The following is a 21,000-nucleotide window of genomic DNA, read 5'->3' as shown; positions in this document are numbered from 1 at the left end:
GGTCTTCGGCGTGACGAGCGAACGCTTTAACCACTAGGCTACCCGACCGCCCCTGTACCTCTGGAATATATGACAGTTTCACCTAAAGGGCCTATGACAGAAAACCCTGTGAACCTGGTGATAAGTCCGTCCATAACGTTCAAATTTATACATTTTTAAAAAATAAACAATCTGTTATTATTTTATGCCTCTGTAGTTGTTAAAATTTTGCCAACCCCCTGCTATCGTTCTCATTTCTTTCAAGAACAATTGAAAAAATACTGATCTTATCAAAATAATACTGTTTGTCCTTGTCAAGCAAAGTTTCCTGAGTTTGTTTGTTGTTTAACGCCACACTCAGCAATTTTCCGGCTATATGACGGCGGTCTGTAAATAATCGAGCCTGGACCAGGCAATCCAGTGATTGACATCATGAGCATCGATCCACGCAAATTGGATACGAAGACATGCTTCAACCAAGTCAGCGAGCCTGACCACCCGATTTCGTTAGTCACCTTTTACGACAAGCATAGTCGCCTTTTACGGCAAGCATGGGCTGCTGAAGACCTAGTCTCCTGTGAGTTGATATATAACCTGCTATAATTGAGATCTCCAGGAAACACGTCCTGAAACTTTTAAAATAATATAAAACAACCAGTATCGACTGTCTCCCAAGCAGCTCCCATTGGGTGTAAAAGGTAAAAAAGGAAAAGTATGTGAATGGATCATTACTAATCGTTCGTGTTGTTTGTTTGTTGTTTAACGCCACACTCAGCAATATTCCAGCTATATGACAGTGGTCTGTGAATGATATAGTCTGGACCAGACAATCCAGTGATTGACATCATAAGCATCGGTCCACGCAATTGGGATACGATGACATGCATCAACCAAGTCAGCGAGCTTGACCACCCGATCCCGTTAGTCTCCTATTACAGCAGAGAGATAACACCACCTCTACCTTTGTGGAAAGGGTAAGCATTCCCTACCCCTATTGGTAGCAACTGCCGTTCACACAAACACATTTTGCATTATAAAAGTGTGTGTTTTTCCCATCCGCAATTATGATTTTCACTCATCCTTGTAATATCTACCAGTCTTCTGTGACCTGAGTGACCTTCTATGTTCTGCTGGCCTGGGGTAGCCTAGTGGTTAAAGTATTCGCTGGTCATGTTGTTGTCATGGGTTTGATTCTACTCAGATACTCTAATACATGGTCTAGATTGTATAGATTCAGCCGTTAAGCCCGTAACTATCGTTCGGAATATCCCGCTTTAAGGTTTTCGAGGCCGCATGATTAGAAATCACATTCCGACTGTCACTTTCATAATCTGGTAAGCGACACTCTGATTGGTCGGATGAAAGGTCGTTCTGACGTGACCCCTTATGGGATGTCCTCAGATCTTTGTTTAGCGGTAGTGAGAACTAAGGATGAAGATCTGATTTTAATGAGATTGCGTAAGAACCCAACTCACAACCTCACTTCCAACCTGGTTGCTTTCAATCGGTGCCATTTTGTTGGACCTAAATATCATCACTCAGACTTCTCTGTGAGATTCTGGGTTAAAGGTCCCCAGCTACCTGTGACGGTAGTAAGGGGTGACTTAATGCCTGAGTGAGTGAGTATGGTTTAACGCCGCTTTTAGCAATATTCCAGCAATATCACGGCGGGGGACACCAGAAATGCGCTTCACACATTGTACCCATGTCGGGAATCGAACCCGGGTCTTCGGGGGGAGGAGTGAACGATTTAACAACTCGGCTACCCGACCGCCCCAGGCGACTGAATGGACTGGCATGTCATTGTACCCGGATGGTGTGGGTTGTTGCCCTAAGATCAATCACTGCACTGTCTGGTTCGGGTACATTATTTAAGGGTCGCCATCATAGGGCTGGCACTCTGCTGAGCCAGGCAGGAAAAACAGACTGAATGACTATAGGAGAAATTTTCAGGCTTGGATTCTAGTGAATCCTTTGAAGTTATCACTTCCAAGAAAATAACATATCCCTAGAAATAAGTCTAATATAAGGTCTGATATATACTGTAGTAATCTTAACTATGTATGATAGATCTTTTGACAGTATGTATTAGATTGATCAACATGATTTAAGTAAAATAATTTTCATGCCTTTGGTGTATTTGTTAGGATAACCTAACCTAACCTAACCTAACCTAACCTGTGTGTGTGTTTGTGTGTGTGTGCGTGTGCGTGTGCGTGTGCGTGTGCGCGCATGCTTGTTCTAGTCCGACTGATGCCAATTCGTAGTGCTAGGCCACTGAGATACCATGCCGCAGTTTAACGTGAATACCCCACTCAGACAGTTTATTGACTCCGATCAAACCAGTCCTTGTTAGCCCCTTAATGCTGAGCACCAGACAGGGTAACAACAAGTACCATCTTTTAACATCTTTTGGTATGACGTGGCCGGGGATCGAATCCCAAACCTTCACTCTCCTGGGGGACACTCTACCACCAGACCACGGAGGTGGTCTCAACTATAATGGACATCTGCTAATCCAAACATTCCCCAAGTGACAATTCTTATGATATTACTTGTGAAACAAATTTGCAAAGGGATGCTTTCATTCCTTCACAACAGATAAACACAAAACAAAAGCCTACTACAAGTACTAGGATTTATTCTAATCATGACCAGTTTCTATGGACACTGTCTCACAATTCATACATCATATATATACATCAACTATGTAAAATTACACACAAACAATGACACATATTTTCATCACTGATTTTCTACTGCTGAAAAATTACATGCTTCCTATTTTTACATGATTTATGATATCCTGAAACATTCTTGTTCATCAGTATTACTGATATAGTTTATAGAAACAAGTATCATCATTATCCACAGGACTCCATGAGAAGCTAGTCTATGTGTGTATGTGTGTGTGTGTGTGTGTGTGTGAGTCTGTGTGTGTCTGTGTGTATGAGTGTGTCTCTGTGTGTGTTTTTTCACACACACATGATAAGCAACACATTCAGTAATGTGTTTAACCATGACTTTTTTTGTTTGATGGTTTTACTTTTATGCTACATAAAGCAATATCCTGGACATACTACTGTGGACTGTAAAACAATGACAAACCAATAGGTACGATGACACACCTTACATGAACAGAGTCAGACCCCATGAACCAAATTTGTTGCAATAGAGTGTTGGTAATGGTAGGTGGATATAGGGCTTGAAACCTCTTCCTACCATTACTCATACGTCGATTGTGCCCTTTTCTGCCAGACTCCACCAAAAAAATAACAATACATAGCAGAGTTGAGTCCTGGATTTTGAAAGGGAAAAAAACAGGTTGGGACACACCAAGGTGAGTGAGTGAGTTGGGTTTAAGACCGCTTTTAACAGTATTCCAGTTATATCACAGCGTGTCAGCTTAATGTGGCAGGAAAGCCCGAAGTGATGCAGGTCTCGGACGTTTACCACTTCGGTGAAACCCACGAGCACGGGTGTGGTGGTGACAAACCTAGAAACATAATCGGGGCGAACCGGGATTCGAACCCACAATCATAGGTTTCTGGCATGCCCAAGGGACGCAACTCTGTACAGCGAATCACGGTGCCTTAGACAACTGGGCCACCCGTGACCTGGGACACGCCAAGGATTTACATTGGATTCCAAACTTAAATGCTGTTGAAGAGAATTTATGGATGTCAACTTATTACTTACTCCTTCATCATTGACCTGATGAAGGAGTTAGCATATTCTCTGAAACGTTGTGTTCCTCATACTAAAGAACTTGACATCCATAAATTCTCTTCCTTATGTGTATCACTTCTAAATGTTCTTCAAAGACTGGCAAACTGGTATAGATAATTATTTCCTTGAGAATCTGGAACTTTTCAAACTCCTTTTTTCCGTTTAGAGGCATTATACATGTATATAACATTGTATTTTAACAATGCATTCAATGCAATAATTTACATCTGAGCATTAAAGCTCCTCCAATTTAATTGATCCCGTTAGTCGCCTTTTACGACAAGCATAGTCGCCTTTGACGGCAAGCATGGGTCTGCCTACAGGGTCCGACTTCAATGAAGGTGTATGCTCTACTATACTCATCTTTTCATGGTCATGATTATGCCAAACATATTTCAGATCTGTTTCTCCAACTGTATATTTACTGAAGGATGAGTGAGTGAGTTGGGTTTAACGCCGCTTTTAACAGTATTACAGTTATATCACGGCGTGTCAGCTTAATGTAGGAGGAAAGCCCGAAGTGATGCAGGTCTCAGACGTTTACCACTTCGGTGAAACCCACAAGCACGGGTATGGTGCTGACAAAGCTAGAAACATAATCGGGGTGAACTGGGATTCGAACCTACAATCATAGGTTTCTGGCGTGCCCAAGGGACGCAACTCTGCACAGCGAATCGCAGCGCCTTAGATGACTGGGCCACCAGTGCCCCCATTTAGTGAAGGAAAGAAAACAAGGAACAGCTAATGGAAGTACCGTATTTGACGTAATAAGCGCCCAGGCACTCTCAAAATTAGAAATAAGGGGTTCTTATTAGAATATTATTTTAGTGAGAAAAAAAAAACAGTTGAAAGATCGTAACTTTCATGGTTTATGCTGACAGCCTGAAATGTTTATACACGACAGATATAATTTTCCTGAATTTAATTGCCCATAATTAAGGGTGCATATAATACACGAGTGCGTTTTATACACAAATAAATAAGTCTTATATACATTGATCAATTGGAAGGGGTGCTAATTGGGATTGTTCACTAGTCAATATATTAGCAAAATATCGCCGTGGGCGCTTATTACATCGAATACGTTTTTTTGTGAATTCTGATATGATAGTCTACATGACAAACAGGCCATTCAGAAAAAAATTCTGTGATGTCTAGTACAGTTTACCAATGTTCGAAATTACAGGGTTCTGAGGTCCTTGAGGTTTGCTCTCGATGTATTTGAATCTAGGTACCCGAAACATTTGTTGACATTATAGCAATGCTGGTGACTTAATTTCAGACACTCTGGATCACTCTCAGCCAAGCTTGCTTGACCAAAATCGTTTTTACATAGTACTGGACGTGATGGATTATTTATTTTTAGTTTGTTGTTTTAGAAGAGACTCGTTACTTCAGCCGGTCACAATGATTCCAGCCTAGTTCGGCAAGGGTAGAAACTGGACTTTAAAAGTCAGTTAACTCCCTTGCCTCAGGACGATGACATGTTGTTTGAGGCTCAACTCATTCTTTGGGTGGAATATGTCTCCCTCACATGGCAAATGTTAAGTATATGGATACATATGCATTTTACCGGCACATATCCACCATGTTTGTTTGATACTACTAACAAACCCACAAACGACACACCTGTTTGAAAAATAGGGCCATAAAGCTAAAATAAGCCGTAAAAATGACTCTGCTTGCATTTGTAAGCTTTATGATTAAACTTCCAACTAGAGTCTCAAAGCAATCCATAAACATTGAAAATGTACTAAAAAATAGAAGTTCATTAGAACATGCTACAACCTCATCAGTGATATCCAATGGGCTGAATTAAAAACAACCAACAATGTATTTTGTATTAACTTTGGAAATAAAAATTACCTTTACTTACGAAAGCATTTAATTCAAGCTCCCCAAACCCATTGTTATTTACTGAGGCAGAAAAATTGGCATCTGAAAAGTTTTGCTGAGGAAGGAGCTTGTGCGCATCCCTTACCAAAATGGCAGAAGATGTCCAGTAGACTGCCTTTTCGCCTTCTTATGTATCGTGTATCAAGATGTGTACCACCCTAATGTGTTTGGCAACAGTTGTATATTCAATATACTGTAGTCTTGATTAGTTGAGCTTAACCAAACAGTGTCTGCAGGATAACTTGACACTGCAACATTGAGAACACTGCCTCCAGGAGTCCAGCCCCTGATGAAGCCACATCTAATCCAGTCTCAGCAACCTCATCACTAGTCAGTCTCACTATCATCCCCTTCCAGATGTCCCCTCAACATCCACGTCACTTGTCATAATCATCATCTTCCAGCTTCCTCTTGAGAGGGTTGATACCAGGGATCATGGGCTGACCTCCAAATGCCCCCTGCTGACCAATAGTGGACAGAGTGCTGGTTGGTATTGGTCGGGTAGTGATGATCTGACCGCTGGTGTTGGGAAGGACTTTGGTCATCCCTGAAGATGTGGAGAATAAGGCATGTTACAGCGGTAGAACCTAACCGTTTCAGTCCACTAGTCCTCACAATGATAACATGTAGCAAATACCTTACAAATGGCAAATTTCTATTGGTCCTTATGATACCTTAACTATTGGGCAGTCTGGCAAGGACTACAGGACTAGTGCCAATTTCTAACGCTGTGTTATTGTATCATTTGTCAAGAAGATTGGTTGGTTGGTTGGTTTGTTGTTTAACGCTGCACTCAGCAATATTCCAGCTTTATGATGGCGGTCTGTAAATAATCGAGTCTGGACCAGACAATCCAGTGATTAATATCATGAGAATCGATCCACTCACTTGGGATCGATGACATGTATCAACCAAGTCAGCGAGCCTGACCACCCGATCCCGTTAGTCGACTTTTACGACAAGCATAGTCGCCTTTTACGGCAAGCATGGGTTACTGAAGACCTATTCTATTCCGGAGTCTTCACGAGTCTTGTCAAGAAGAAGTTAGTCAACACCAGTTGGCCAACTTACAAATCAAACTATTATTAACAAATATGAAAAATATGTATGTACATGCCTATGCCCTTCACACAATATCTTCGTTGAACACCCTCAATAATTCACATAAGCTTTGTTTGTTTCTTTTTTAACGCTAAACTCAGCAATGTCCCAGCTATATGCAAGGTTCTGTAAAAAATGGAGTCTGCACCAGACAATCCACTGATTGACATCATGAGCATCGTTTTAAGCAATTGGAATTTGATGACATGCATCAACCAAGTCTGCGAGCGTGACCAACTGATCCCGTTACAGTATTTCCATTGGCATTTTTATATGCTGGTCACATGGGCCGGTAGCAGATGAAAATACCGGTCCTGGCTAAATTTAAAGGTCCCATGACTTTTATTGCATCCATATTGAATTAATGATAGTGATTTGACACGTCCAACTTTTGTCAATATTAAAGTCATGGGAAATACTGTACTGCTATCAGAAGTTCAGAACAGCCTGTAGTCATTCAACATTTTGGTGCCTGTGTCATGATGAAAAGGAGTGAGTGAGTGAGTGAGTTGGGTTTAACGCCGCTTTTAACAGTATTCCAGTTATATCGCGGCGTGTCAGCTTAATGTGGGAGGAAAGCCCGAAGTGATGCAGGTCTCAGACATTTACCACTTCGGTGAAACCCATGAGCACGGGTATGGTGCTGACAAACCTAGAAACATAATCGAGGCGAACCGGGATTCGAACCCACAATCATAGGTTTCTGGCGTGCCCAAGGGACGCAACTCTGCACAGCGAAGCGCGGCGCCTAAGACGACTGGGCCACCCGTGCCCCCTGATGAAAAGGAAAATAGTGTTTAAATTTGCATTTACTTTTTGAGTTTTAATGCTGACCTGCAAGAATAATCTCAAAAACTGTGCACCAAAACACGGTTGTTCATTCATGAAAAGACAGCGAAAGTACAAACCAATCAGGTGATATCAAACAGGTGTTGTCACTCGAGTGCAATGGAAGCTGACAGATGAGGCAATGGAATTCATGCTATTTATTGAGTTTTTTTTGTTCTATCGGAATACAGTTTGGATTTGTTGACTGGTATTTCGGTTTTACGTGATTTCGGTGATCAGCTGATAATGTTTCTAGACATGGGGAGAACATCATGTCATTGGAAAACTTGAGTTTATTAAAAATATAAGTAAATTTTGGGAGCCATGCTTTACCGGCGCGTGCTATAACTGAGTAGTGAGTGAGTATGGTTTTACGCCGCTTTTAGCAATATTCCAGCAATATCACGACGGGGGACACCAGTCACACATTGTACCCATGTCGGGAATCGAACCCGGGTGTTCGGCGTGAGGAGCGAACGTTTTAACCACTAGGCTACCCGACCGCCCCTATAACTGAGTAAGCTCTATATTGAAGAGTACAATAGCGAGGGAACACTGTGTAGCTGAATTCTACTGTTGAACACACCACCTTGTATGAACATGAATTTATGTTTTAATCCCTCGGAATAGCAGCAATTTCATCTTAACTGTTAAAAAATAGGATCATCTTCCCAAGGCAAGGGAGTTAATTGACTGTAAAATTCCAGTTTCCACCCTTGACCAAACTAGTCTTGAATTTCTGATCGAAGCGCCATCAATGGCTATTACGAGTTATGTCCCTTCTACATCCCTCCATCTTCCCGAGGCAAGGGCGTTAACTGACCATGAAAGTTAACACACCAGTTAACCACTTGACCTATCCTGCCCCGCCAACCTTAATTAGGAACATATGCATGATACTAACCTGTGTTGACTCTAATGGTAGGTTTAGGAATCGTGGATGTGACAGGAACAACTGCATGATACTAACCTGTGTTGACTCTAATAGTAGGTTTAGGAATCGTGGCTGGTAGGAACATATGCATGATACTAACCTGTGTTGACTCTAATAGTAGGTTTAGGAATCGTGGCTGCGGCAGGAACATATGCATGACACTAACCTGTGTTGACTCTAATAGTAGGTTTAGGAATCGTGGCTGTGGCAGGAACATATGCATGATACTAACCTGTGTTGACTCTAATAGTAGGTTTAGGAATCGTGGCTGCGGCAGGAACATATGCATGACACTAACCTGTGTTGACTCTAATAGTAGGTTTAGGAATTGTGGCTGTGGCAGGTTTACTGATGATTGTCACTGTGGGTTGAGCTTTTGATACCACTGTGAGTCCATGACTAGATGAACTGGAGCCCTTTGCTGAAAGGGAGAATTAAAGATATGTCATGAATCACCTGCCCCGAATGGGATTCCTACACTATCTAGCAATCCAAAATCCTAAACATGCACATAAACATTCTATTGACATTTTCTTAAAGAAGAGGTCAAATGAGGTTTAATATCGCTGCACTTATATAGCGATGTGTGTGCGTGTGCGCGAGTGCATAAGTTTTTTGCTTGTACGAGTCCAGACTAATGCCGATACGATGTCGCAGCTAAACATGAACACCCCACTCAGACACAGTGAGTGAGTATGGTTTTACGCCGCTTTCAGCAATATTCCAGCAACATCACGGCGGGGAACACCAGAAATGGGCTTCACACATTGTACCCATGTCGGGAATCCAACCTGGGTCTTCAGTACAGTATACTGACTCCGAGCCGACCAGTCCTTGTTTTAGCCACTTTATTGAACCCTGGACCTTCCGTTTTCAGGGCAGAAGCTCTACCACTAGACCACAGAAGCCGTCTCTTTGAGAAAAAAACATATGAATAAAGATCTGTTCAGGCCATAATAAATTAATTGACTTAAAATCCCACCCGCCCCACGACCAAATGTGATATTGCTGGGTCGTATGTCGGATTCCAATCAAAATGCACATGGCAGGCAAATTGAAAGAAAACATTATGTCGTTCAAAATTTGGACTGTTTATAGTTTTGATTTTCTTAAATTTAGAGGGATTTTAACATTGCACTCAATGAAGCAATGCAAAATATTACAGGCTCTTCCCATTACTGGTCCAGTAGTGTTATCAGAGAGTGAGTGAGTGAGAGGGGTTTAACACCGCAACAGTATTTCAGTTATATCACGGCGTGTCAGCTTAATGTGGGAGGAAAGCCCAAAGTGATGCAGGTCTCAGACGTTTACCACTTCAGTGAAACCCACGAGCACGGGTATGGTGCTGACAAACCTAGAAACATAATCGGGGTGAACGGGGATTCGAACCCACAATCACAGGTTTCTGGCGTGCCAAAGGGACGCAACTCTGCACAGCGAATCGCGGCACCTTAGACGACTGGGCCACCCGTGCCCGCTGTTAGCAGTGAAATACAATACAACATTAGTCATACCTCTTAACAACATGACTTTAGCTGCTTATATTAGTCTGTACTAATGCCTGTTGTATAGTGCTAGCCCACTGAGATATGATGATGCAGGTAAACATGGATACCCCTCTCAGACACAGTATACTGACTCTGAGCCCACCGGTCCTTGTTTTAGCCCCTTAATGCTGAGCCCAAGACAGGGTAACAACAAGTACCATCTTGTGACGACTTCTTGTATGAGGTGGACGAGGATGAAGCCACTCCACACACAGACACTCTATTCACTACACCATGGAGGGGGGTACTTTCAGACAGGGTGAACACTTACACTGCATGGGAGCTATGCTGATTCTCGGAGAACCGGAAGAAAACTGTGGTAGCCCAATCTGGATTCTTGACTGAAACAGTGAAAGTAGAGGTCGAGATAAGCTATGTGTTTGTGTAAAATATGCATTAAATAAACTGAAATATGCAGAAAATAAAATCCTAATGCATCAAATATGCAGCGAAAAATATTGAAATAAAATCAATGCATATATCATAACTTTTAGATAAAACGATTGCTTATATTACAACTGTTAGATAAAATGAGTGTATCACCTGATCGCGAAAACCACTTACCGACAGTTACAATCAGAAATGCTTGCGCGACAAACATACAGATAGATGCCAATTGAAAAGCACATTGTGCCAAGTCAATGTACATATTGTACCGTAAACACTCGCTGATTGGTGATTTGAACAAAGCCCCTTTCTTACAATACTAGGTTTTGCAAACAAAAAAGGCTTCCCGTGGTGATTACACTACTATTCAAATAGTTTTAAATGAATTAATGGGATTGTTACGAAACAGGTTTTAAGTTAAATACCTAAATGCAAGAAACAGCTATTATGATGGCGGTCTGTAAATAATTGAGTCTGGACCAGACACTCCAGTGATTGACATCATGAGCATCGATCCACGGAATTGGGATACGATGACATGTATCAACCAAGTCAGCGAGCCTGACCACCCGATCCCGTTAGTCGCCCCTCACGACAAGCGTAGTCGCCTTTTATGGCAAGCATGAGTTGCTGAAGACCTGTTCTACCCTAATAGTCCCCACTAATTTTTGCCAGTCCCAACTTTCAACAAATAAAAGAAAATACGAAAATTATTTTGTTTCAATTCTTTCAACATAATGTTCAGTGCAAAGATGTCATTTCTGAAGTTTTTTTATTTTGAGCTATACGTCATTCATACAAACTTCAGTCACAATTTTCTCTTCTTTTTTTAATATTTCGAATATGGATATTTAACCTAGAAATAGACAAGGGGAAACCCTGTTGGTAACAGACAAGCTGACTTTGTTCGAATGTACTTATAAATGTACTTATATGAATATCACCAATGTTTTGTTCAACAACAAAGATTTCTAAGGTACTTTATTTGCCGGTCCACAGGGACTGGCAGTCACATGAATAACCGGTCCAAGCCTAATTTTACCGGTAGAATACTGGTAAACGGGAACGCTGGATACATGTATACCTTAATGACATCATGCAATGTACACATCAAAAGATTTCACGCAATTCCTCCCATGTGAGGCTTAGAACTTATCAATCAACCCACTTATTTTGCTCCAGGCCTAATCTAAACTGGAATCGAGAGCTGAGTATTGACTGAAAGCTCACGCTATGATACATATCACAATATGGTAAATGAGTGAGTACCGTTATACGCCACTTTTAGCAATATTCCAGTAATATCAACGCGGGGACACCGGAAATGGGCTTCACACATTGTACCCATGTGGGGAATCAAACCCGGGTTCTTCTGCATGATGAGCGACCACTTTAAAACAAGGCTACCCCACATGATAAGGACTGAAGATACAACCGCACTATACACAACAAATTGCAAGAAATGATGAAATCACTTAAGAACAACTCTGAAAAAAACACAAAATATCAAACACTTCTAAAAAACAAAGAAATGGTTATTATGATTATAAAAATGTAACAAATAATAACAGCTATTAAATGGACACAATATGTTATCTGTTTGAAACCCGGAAACCCAAATGCAGGCTTAAATACAGCAGGTGAGTCCTCTATTACACCATCTCCTAGAGTTCCGCCATACATACAGGTGGCGCTAAGCCACTTCCGCCATTAAGGGAAGAAACTTCTGTTAACAGCATATCGGGATCTCACAAACTAACAATCCACGTATTGTCATCTTCCCGAGGCAAGAGAGTTAACTGACAATAAAAGTCCAGTTTCCACCCTTGCCGAACTAGGCTGGTATTATGGAGTTACATTTTGGCTGGACTTACGAGTCTATGCATAGTCCAATCAAAATCGCGCACCAAAATCGAAATCCTGTTCATACAGTGTCATGCAGATTTCGGTCGACTGCAGGATTTGCAAAACCGCTAACTCGTTGTCAACAGATATTTTCTAATTTTTTTCATGCTTTTAATCAAGGTGCTCACGTGATTTGATGCACTTCGCGATGTAAAACTCGTTTAATCACAATATAGATCTTGATTATCAATCAGATCGTCTTGACTGGGCGCCACCGTTTTGTTTGAAGCAAATGCAAGTGATACGAGAGGTTGAATCTGATTGGTCAATAGGAGCGGCATAGAAGGGACATAACTCGTAATAGCCACTGGTGGAGCTACGATCGAGCCCAGGAATTCCAGCCTAATTCGGCAAGGGTGGATACTGGACTTTTAAAGTCAGTAAACTATCTTGCCTCGGGAAGATGTACCGCAACACGCATGGGCAGAAAAGCTTACCTTCTTGAGAGTCCTCAGCCTGTAGTTGGGAGCACTGAGACAGTACCTGTCTGGTGGCAGGCGTGGCAAGGAGTAGGGCTTGATGAGGGGCAGCTGCTGACCGTTCTTGTGTCGTGCTATCTCCATCAGCATCTGTAGAAAACAACCAGGATGAAGCAATGTTACACAGGAGCTTGGAGTGAGTGAGTGAGTGAGTGGATATGGTTTTATGCAATTTTAGCAACATCAGCAATATCACGGTGGGGGACACCAGAAATGGGCTTCACACAATGTACCCATGTGGGGAATCGAACCTGGGTCTTCGGTGAGGTGAAATGGGGATTAACGGTCCGGCCAAGATTATTGCACTTATATAGCGATGTGCATGTACGTGTGTGTGTTTGTGTGGCTGCTTGTACTAGTCCGGACTCATGCCAATTTATAGTGCTAGCTCACTGAGATACCATGCCGCAGTTTAACATGAATACCCCACTCAGACACAGTATACTGACTCTGAGCCGACCAGTCCTTGTTTTTGCCCCTTAATGCTGAGCGCCAGACAGGGTAACAACAAGTACCATCTTTAAACGTATTTTGGTATGCCGCGGCCGGGGATCAAACCCCGGACCTTCTGCTCTCCGGGCGGATGCTACCTACGCTTTTCCACTTGCTACCCCACTTCCCCTACACAAAATGTTGGACTGACTCTTGCGGAAATGTTCTTCCAGTATGCATAAATGTATTGAATGGACACAAAATAAAAGATACATTACGTCCCAAGGGATGCGCAATAATATTAATAATACCAAATTCTTGACAAGAATGAAGTTCTTGTAATTACAGTAATCACTAAATCTTACAGTACACTGCACCATTGCATTAATTAACCATTGTTAGCAGGACCTCATATTTCCTGTAGGGACCTTTGAAATATAGTTGACATGTTTCGGGGTCATCTGGACCCCTAGTTTTGTAGATCAAGGGACCTGTGAAGATCGGGGGTAGAAAAGGTCTTCAACAACCCATGCTTGACATATAAGGCGACTATGCTTATTGTAATAGGTGACTAACGGGATCGGGTGGTCATTTGCGAAGATCGATGCTCATGATATTAATCACTGGATTGTCTGGTCCAGACTTGATTATTTACATATCATATAGCTGAATGTGGCATTACCACAAACAAACAAATTGTAGGTCAAGGTAAAACCTTGACGCAGCTTTCAATATACCGTATACGACGTAATAAGCGCCCCGCTCCAGTAAGCGCCCACGACGATACTTGCTAATATATTTGCAAGTGAACAATCCCAATTAGAACCCCTTCCAACTGATCAATGTACGCAAGACTTATTTTTTCGCGTTTAATACACTACCGTGTGTTATATTCACCCTTAATTATGGGCAATTTAATTCTGGAAAAATATATCTGTCGTACATAAACATTTCAGGCTGTCAGCATAAACCATGAAATTTATCTTTCGACTCTGTTTTTTTCCACCAAAATAATATTCTAATAACAGCCCCCCATTCCTAATTTTGAGAGCGCCCTGGGTGCTTATTATGTTGAATTCGGTAATTCAATTTCAGCATGATTTGGGTGGACAAGTGAAGCAGGTGTTGGTCGCTTACCATGCTTACCACTCCGGTATATCCAACTAGCATGGGTATTGTGCTGATAAACCTTGGAACATAATAGGGAGAATTATGCAGGTTTATAGTGCTAGCCCACTGAGATGCCAAGCTGCAAGACCCGTGAAGATCCAGGGTCTTCAGCAACCCATACTTGCCATAAAGGGTGACTCTGCTTGTCATAAGAGGTGACTAATGAGATTGGATGGTCAGGCTCACTGACTTGGTTGAAGCATGTCATCGATCCCAATTGCGTGGATCGATGCCCATGATATTTACTCAATTATTAACAGACCGCCCTCATGTAGCTGGAATATTGCTGAGTGCGGTGTTAAACAACAAACCAACCAACCATGCTGCAGTTTAACATGGACACCCCACTCCGACTCTTACTCATTTCACTGACTCAGATCCAGCCAATCATTGTTTTATGTCAATGCTGAGAGCCAGGCAGAATGACAACAAGTATCATCTTTTAATGTCCTTTGGTATGATGCGACCACTCTCCGGTCAGAGACTCTATCCACTAGGCCATGGAGGTGGTCTACAGATACTTACATCTCTTGGTGGAGGTGTAGTGAAAGAGTGATCCATCTTGCACTGAATGGCTAGCTTGACATCATCTGTGTCCAGGTTCTTCTTGTTGGCATGAGTTGAGTAGACTTTAGCATCATCCAGGATGTCAGTGATGTATCCTGAAAGCAACAAAACAAAACATAAACAGAGCTCCAGATAAGCTGCATATCTGCGTAAAATACGCATCAAAAATGCAGAAATACGCAGTAAAATAAAATCCAAGTGTATCAAACACGCAACGACATTACAGATACGCTACAAAAATAAAACTTGTGCGTATCATCAAAATATTGTGAAGTAACCCTTCGTAAATTAGCAACTTATTTTGAAATTATAAACGGGCATTCCGTCAACCTTGCCAAACTCCACGATGACAGTTACATCATGATCATTTGCCATCACACTTTCTTGTGGAAGTATCGTGGTATTTTTGAGTCCTACAAAGCTCTCGAACGCACACGACACCAGTTTGCAGGGACTAGAGGAATAGGTGTTTTTAAATATTTAACTTAAATACCCACATGTGTAAAAACTAGTGGGTAACAGAAATTTGAATACCCAGATAGAATTACTGATACCCAATGATTTAAAAATGCATGTGTAAAATACCCACAGCAACAAAAGCTTATCTGGAGCTCTGATAAACAATCGATACAAACATACAACCCTGTCCCGTCCATGACATTTTGTTGGTCTTTTGTTTAACGCCACACTCAGCAATATTACAACTATATGACACACATCACTGTTTGTTTGTTTAACGCTGCACTCAGCAACATTCCAGCTATATGACGGCGGTCTGTAGATAATTGAGTCTGGACCAGACAATCCAGTGATTGATATCATGAACAACAATCCTCGCAATTGGGATACAATGACATGTGTCTACCAAGTCAGCGAGCCTGACCACCCGATCCCATTAGTCACCTCCTACAACAAGCATAGTTGCCTCTTCGGTTGCTGTAGACCAGTTCTAATCCGTATCTTCACGGGAAAATGTCCATGAAAACACACACATCCAACATGCCCAAACATTACTACTTGCATTCTTATCTAGGACGGATCTATGATCCTGGCCCTGTTTCTTCATATTTCAAGCTGAAAGTCAGATTAGTGAGTGAGTTGGGTTTAACGCCGATTTTAACAGTATTCCAGTTATATCACGGCGTGTCAGCTTAATGTGGGAGGAAAGCCCGAAGTGATGCAGGTCTTAGACGTCTACCACTTCAGTGAAACCCACGAGCAAGGGTATGGTGCTGACAAACCTAGAAACATAATCGGGATTCGAACCCACAATCATAGGTTTCTGGCGTGCCCAAGGGACCCAACTCTGCACAGCGAATCGCGGCACCTTAAACAACTGGGCCACCCGTGCCCCCCGAAAGTCAGATGAGAGTTAACAGGCACGAATGCACTTCAAAGGTTACCTTCCACTATATTTGTAAGGCCATCTTTCAACAAATACATAGTATTTTTCAGTAACTTTGGTAGCTAAAAATTACATTTACTTACAAAATCAGTCAATCATTTTCCTTAGTAACCAGGTAACAATTTCTAGGTTTTTAATATAATAATAATAATAATAATTAAAAAAAAATAAAAATAATAATGTGCTCATGGCGATACCGGATGCTTCCGCTCTACGAAAAGGGTTTAATTGAATGATTTTGTAAGTAAATGAGATTTTTAACTACCAAAGTTACTGAAAAATACTATGTACTTGTTAAAAGATGTCCCAGAGGAACATCACTGATGGGTTACGCATGCCACAATGGAATTTTATATCGAATTGTCCCAATTTCCGATGTTGATTATGTTTATGAATTGCTTATAGTCAGTTTTGAGATCTAGTCATATTAAACTATGCAAATGCAACGAGAATCATTTTTGTCTACTTATTTTGAGCTTTATCACCCATTTTGTAATATTGTAATGCTGTTACATGCCACTATATTAATAACATCCAACAATCATGGTGGATATAGGTATCTAGTAAAATGCATGTGTATCACATTGTATTCAACGACAGCAAGTGACTGCATGTTGCACTGCACAGTTCAGGGTCTCATACCACAATGCAATTTCCGGCAGTTCCTTTAGCCAATAGTCCGCAACCGTGTGTAGTAAACAGGGGTGGAAACTAACATTGTTCGTCCACTGGTCCTTATAATGATAACAAGTAGCAAAAGCCTTATAAAGGGCAAATTTCTACTAGTCCTTATGAAACCTTAACCATTGGGGAGTTTGACGAGGACTATAGGACTAGTGCCAATTTCTAACGCTGAGTAAAGATAAAATTTCATCACTCTACTACAAGACGTTTTACCTTAATTTTAATTCATGCAGATTCATTGGTGAAAGCACCCTTTGATGCCAAATTTCACTAAAAAGCCCTGTGGGTCCAGTAAGCATTACTAACAAATGTCCATACATTAACACACTAAGAACCGAACAGGTTCGGTCTGGTCGACTCTAAAGGTTTTGGCACCGACTGCTTTAGCGCTAAGAATGGACCCATGGTTGGCACTGGACCAGTGGATCATACTGGATGATCATGATTTTGTTTGTTGTTTAACTCCGCACACAGCAATATTCCAGGTATATGACGGTAAATAATTGAGTCTCGACCAAACAATCCAGTGATTGACATCATGAGCATCGATCCACGCAATTGGGATACGATGACATGCATCAACAAAGACAGCGAGCCTGACCACCCGATCCCGTTAGTGGCCTCTTACGACAACCATAGTCGCCTTTCGTAAAAGGAACAACCAGGCCTATCGATCTAATCAATGACGTCTGCATACGATGACATGATCTACATTCATTTGCGACATGGAAGGTGACTCGGGCATCTATTGTCACTTGTAGTTCCCGCGTGTTGGAAGGATATTGATATTAATCACTGACCATTACCCGATTTCGTGATGAACAAGGACTGTGAATCAAAACAGTGAAAACAATGCTTCATAACGTGGCAGGACGAAGCCTATTTTGTTTCAGTTTGGTACTTACGGTAGGTAAATTCAAGCATTTGATTAATCAACCTTGGTTCGTAGTCTAAAACGCCCATATCTTTCAAAATTGCTGCCATTACTTGAGCGTCCCTCGGCGAGCTTTTCGCCGGAGCCGCCATCTTTACAATAGTATAGGTGGCGCTTTGGGGAGACAACTCCCAACTCGACAACAGCCAGAAAGTAAATCGTAATGCTTTTGCAACATCAGCTGAGTTTTTAAAAATCAATATGTATTCTGTAATATAAAAATATTGACCTGTTATCTTGCTTCATGTGTAATTTCACCGCTTTTATGAAAATCAGAGTGATAATGTGTATTTTGTGTATCAGGGACGACGAGTTTCTGTTGAGATTCTTAGATCCGGGATCGAATCATAGGTTTTCGGCAGCCCAGGCTTGCTGTAAAAGGCGACTATTTGCTTGTCATGAGAGGCGACTAACGGGATCGCGGTTGGTCAGGCTCGCTGAGTTGGTTGATACATGTCATCGCATCCAAATTGCGTGAATCGATGCTCATCCATGATATCAATCACTGGGTTGTCTGGTCCAGACTCGATTATTTACAGACCGCCGTTATCTAGCTGGAGAGGCGGTCTGATAGCCTAGTGGTTAAAGCGTTCGCCCGTCACGCGGAAGACCCGAGATCGATTCCCGACATGGGTACAATGCGTGAAGCCCATTTCTGATGTCCCCGTGATATTGCTGGAATATTGCTAAAAGCGGCGTAAAACCATACTCACTCACCCATATAGCTGGAATATTGCTGAGTGAAATTAATGTTTTTTAAGTTCCGAGCTTTAGCGATGAACTTAAAACATTAATTTCACGAGTGACATATTTTCCGTAATCACTCGTACCGAGTTGGTTATTCTATTTATTACCCATATTCAAATTAAAGACATGTTTAAAGAAAACAAACAACGATCAACCGTTGTCGATCAAAAATCAGCTGTTTTGTATCAATCCGCGTGTGAAAAAACACTGTCAACTCATTTCAACCGCATTACTAAATTAACGTGTTGTTACGCGTGAAACATATAGTTCTGTTAAAAAAAATATAAAGATCACATTATTGCAGTTATATTTCTGTCCGATTTACACAGCGTACACTATCTAGCATTGATAAAGAAGACAGGTTTCCAAAAAGGTTCATCAGGTTTTTTACTCAAGATCTCGTCACTGACAGACAGCCCCCGTCGTGCATCGGCAGATACATATGCATTTCACATTGAGAAGAGGAAACACGGAAAACCTGTCAATTTTTTTATGTCATTTGACAAAAATGCCAAACCTATAACACCAACTTAGACGGAATGTACAGAAGTCTTGTTTGGTAGAGAAAAGTTACGAAAAGGAGGTAAACTTTGAAAAGTACGATTGCTGTCACAGTGTCGGAATGAATGACCCGACCTGACCCAGATATGAGACAGCCGAAACCAGGAATGACAAGAGAACCGGTTACAGTTTAATCCGGATAACAAGTTTAATGAACATCGTGTGTGATTTGAGTCAAGTGTCACTGATGGGAAACATGTGCATGTGGGATTTCAGGAGGATTTGTCAAACGCGGAGTGGACACAGTCAGATGACGGGAGTTTGTTGATATTTTGATGTGATTCATAATGGTCGAATACCTGTTGACAGACAAACACGGTATCTGGAGACTTGGTGCTAAGCTGTCCGCATTCACGGAGTTCATTTAGTTCAATATCGGACACAGGATCAGCTCGCTGGGGTAAGTTTTCTTTTCCTTGTATTTTTAATTATTTTTGTTTTGATTTCAAAACCTCTCCGAGTTCAGCAAAGTGCATCGATTTCGCAACCAGGGCCCACTTGCACAAAGCGACCTTAGCGCTAATTTTTATTGTAAGCCTATGTTAAAGTATTGGAGTTACGATTATCTTAGCGCTAAGATCGTTTTGTGCAAGTGGGCCCAGATGCTGGTAATCTTGTCGCTAAGGAAACACTCGAAGCTACCCTTGATCTCCTTCAAAGTAGACAGTTCGAATTCTGAACTGTCTGATGTGCATGCCGAAATGATAAATTTGCAAATAATAATGTTTAGTTGTACCTTACCTGTGTCATTAACCCTCATAGTCACGTGGTGCCCGGACGTCAGTCAGCCTGCATACCGCTCAGCGCGTACTTTGCAGACGTCGCGGTTACGCAAAACGTATACATTGTATAAAAAACTGTCACGTTCTTATTTCTTCACACAACGTTACAAAATTGTACGAAATAATGTACCTTTATGATGTCTTTCGGAAAGTCTAAATGTTGTTGCAAAATGAATTTGTTTATATTCTCATGCCATCGTTGAAAGTGTGAGTAGATCTAGTCATATTTTTCGTGTTTTTCTTACCTTTATAAATTTGAACTAAGTTCATGTCAACTTGTCAAGTTTAGTCTTTTTCATTGTGTTTTCATTTGCATTGGCAGTTATTGATGTCACCATCGTTCACAAAGGCAAACCTGTCTATACAAAGTCCGGTTTTGGAATTCGGGTGGTCGAAGAATTCATCAAACAGCAAGCCCTCTAACACAGACGCAAAGGACTTGGTGGTGATGATCTTGGCGCCCTAGAAACAGTTTCTGGCAACATCACAATCTGAATCTTGGAACTTCAATCTGGCCATATGCAGTTTTGACAACAAAGACATTAAATGTGTTCAGAGGTTGCATTATACGAATAACTTTTCATGTCAAACAGATCTCCGTCCGCTTTAACGAGGTCATTTACTTTGACAGGTCTCAAATGGCCAGCCATGTTTGTTTACAAACGGGGACGTAGTTTTGGTTTTTACTGTAAAATGAAAATCATGTGAAATAAATGAAAAAAATGATAATGTGAAATCATGTTGTTAATATGAAACTATGTGTCTTGTCTTAAAAATCTCGAAACAGTGAGATTGTAGCACGTAAAATATCTGAAGGGAAAGGCGTGGATTTGTGAATAAGTGGGATGAGAAAAAAATAGTTCCGTTGTCCAATGAAAATTTATCTTTGTTCCACTGACTAATCAGCTTCGAGAATCACTAATTGCACACTGT

At 41.3% G+C, this 21,000-nt stretch overlaps 1 protein-coding gene and 1 long non-coding RNA gene across 2 annotated transcripts; one reads left to right on the top strand and one right to left on the bottom strand.

The window, feature by feature from the left end:
* Nucleotides 1-4,674: 4,674 nt before the first annotated feature.
* LOC124150051 (transcription initiation factor TFIID subunit 9B-like) lies at nucleotides 4,675-18,104 on the bottom strand. The gene is made up of 6 exons (XM_046521943.2): nucleotides 17,949-18,104; nucleotides 14,913-15,049; nucleotides 12,744-12,875; nucleotides 10,286-10,355; nucleotides 8,766-8,888; nucleotides 4,675-6,151 (listed from the first exon to the last, which is right to left on the bottom strand). Exons 1-6 carry the CDS (start codon nucleotides 18,067-18,069, stop codon nucleotides 5,982-5,984), a joined length of 753 nt encoding a protein of 250 aa, XP_046377899.1. The 5' UTR covers nucleotides 18,070-18,104; the 3' UTR covers nucleotides 4,675-5,981.
* A 1,057-nt stretch (nucleotides 18,105-19,161) lies between these two features.
* LOC125383593 lies at nucleotides 19,162-20,796 on the top strand. The gene is made up of 2 exons (XR_007222836.1): nucleotides 19,162-19,685; nucleotides 20,390-20,796. It is a non-coding gene; the product is annotated as an uncharacterized LOC125383593 (long non-coding RNA).
* The last annotated feature ends 204 nt before the right edge of the window (nucleotides 20,797-21,000 follow it).

The sequence above is a fragment of the Haliotis rufescens genome, unplaced genomic scaffold (assembly GCF_023055435.1).
Source record: "Haliotis rufescens isolate VD_foot unplaced genomic scaffold, xgHalRufe1.0.p SCAF_25, whole genome shotgun sequence".
In the NCBI taxonomy this organism is placed as follows: Eukaryota; Metazoa; Mollusca; class Gastropoda; order Lepetellida; family Haliotidae; genus Haliotis; species Haliotis rufescens.
Note: the sequence above shows the minus strand (reverse complement) of the source record. Positions and strands in the feature narration are given on the sequence as shown.

What these genes read in the sequence shown, in the direction of transcription:
- LOC124150051 (XM_046521943.2), bottom strand. Translation starts at nt 18,069, where the DNA reads ATGGCGGCTCCGGCGAAAAGCTCGCCGAGGGACGCTCAAGTAATGGCA. An exon ending in GGCTGAGGACTCTCAAGAAG is followed by an intron (nt 10,356 to 12,743) that starts GTAAGCTTTTCT and finishes TCACTGTTTCAG; the next exon opens with TCAAGAATCCAGATTGGGCT. An exon ending in CAGCATAGCTCCCATGCAGT is followed by an intron (nt 8,889 to 10,285) that starts GTAAGTGTTCAC and finishes TCTCCCTTTCAG; the next exon opens with CAAAGGGCTCCAGTTCATCT.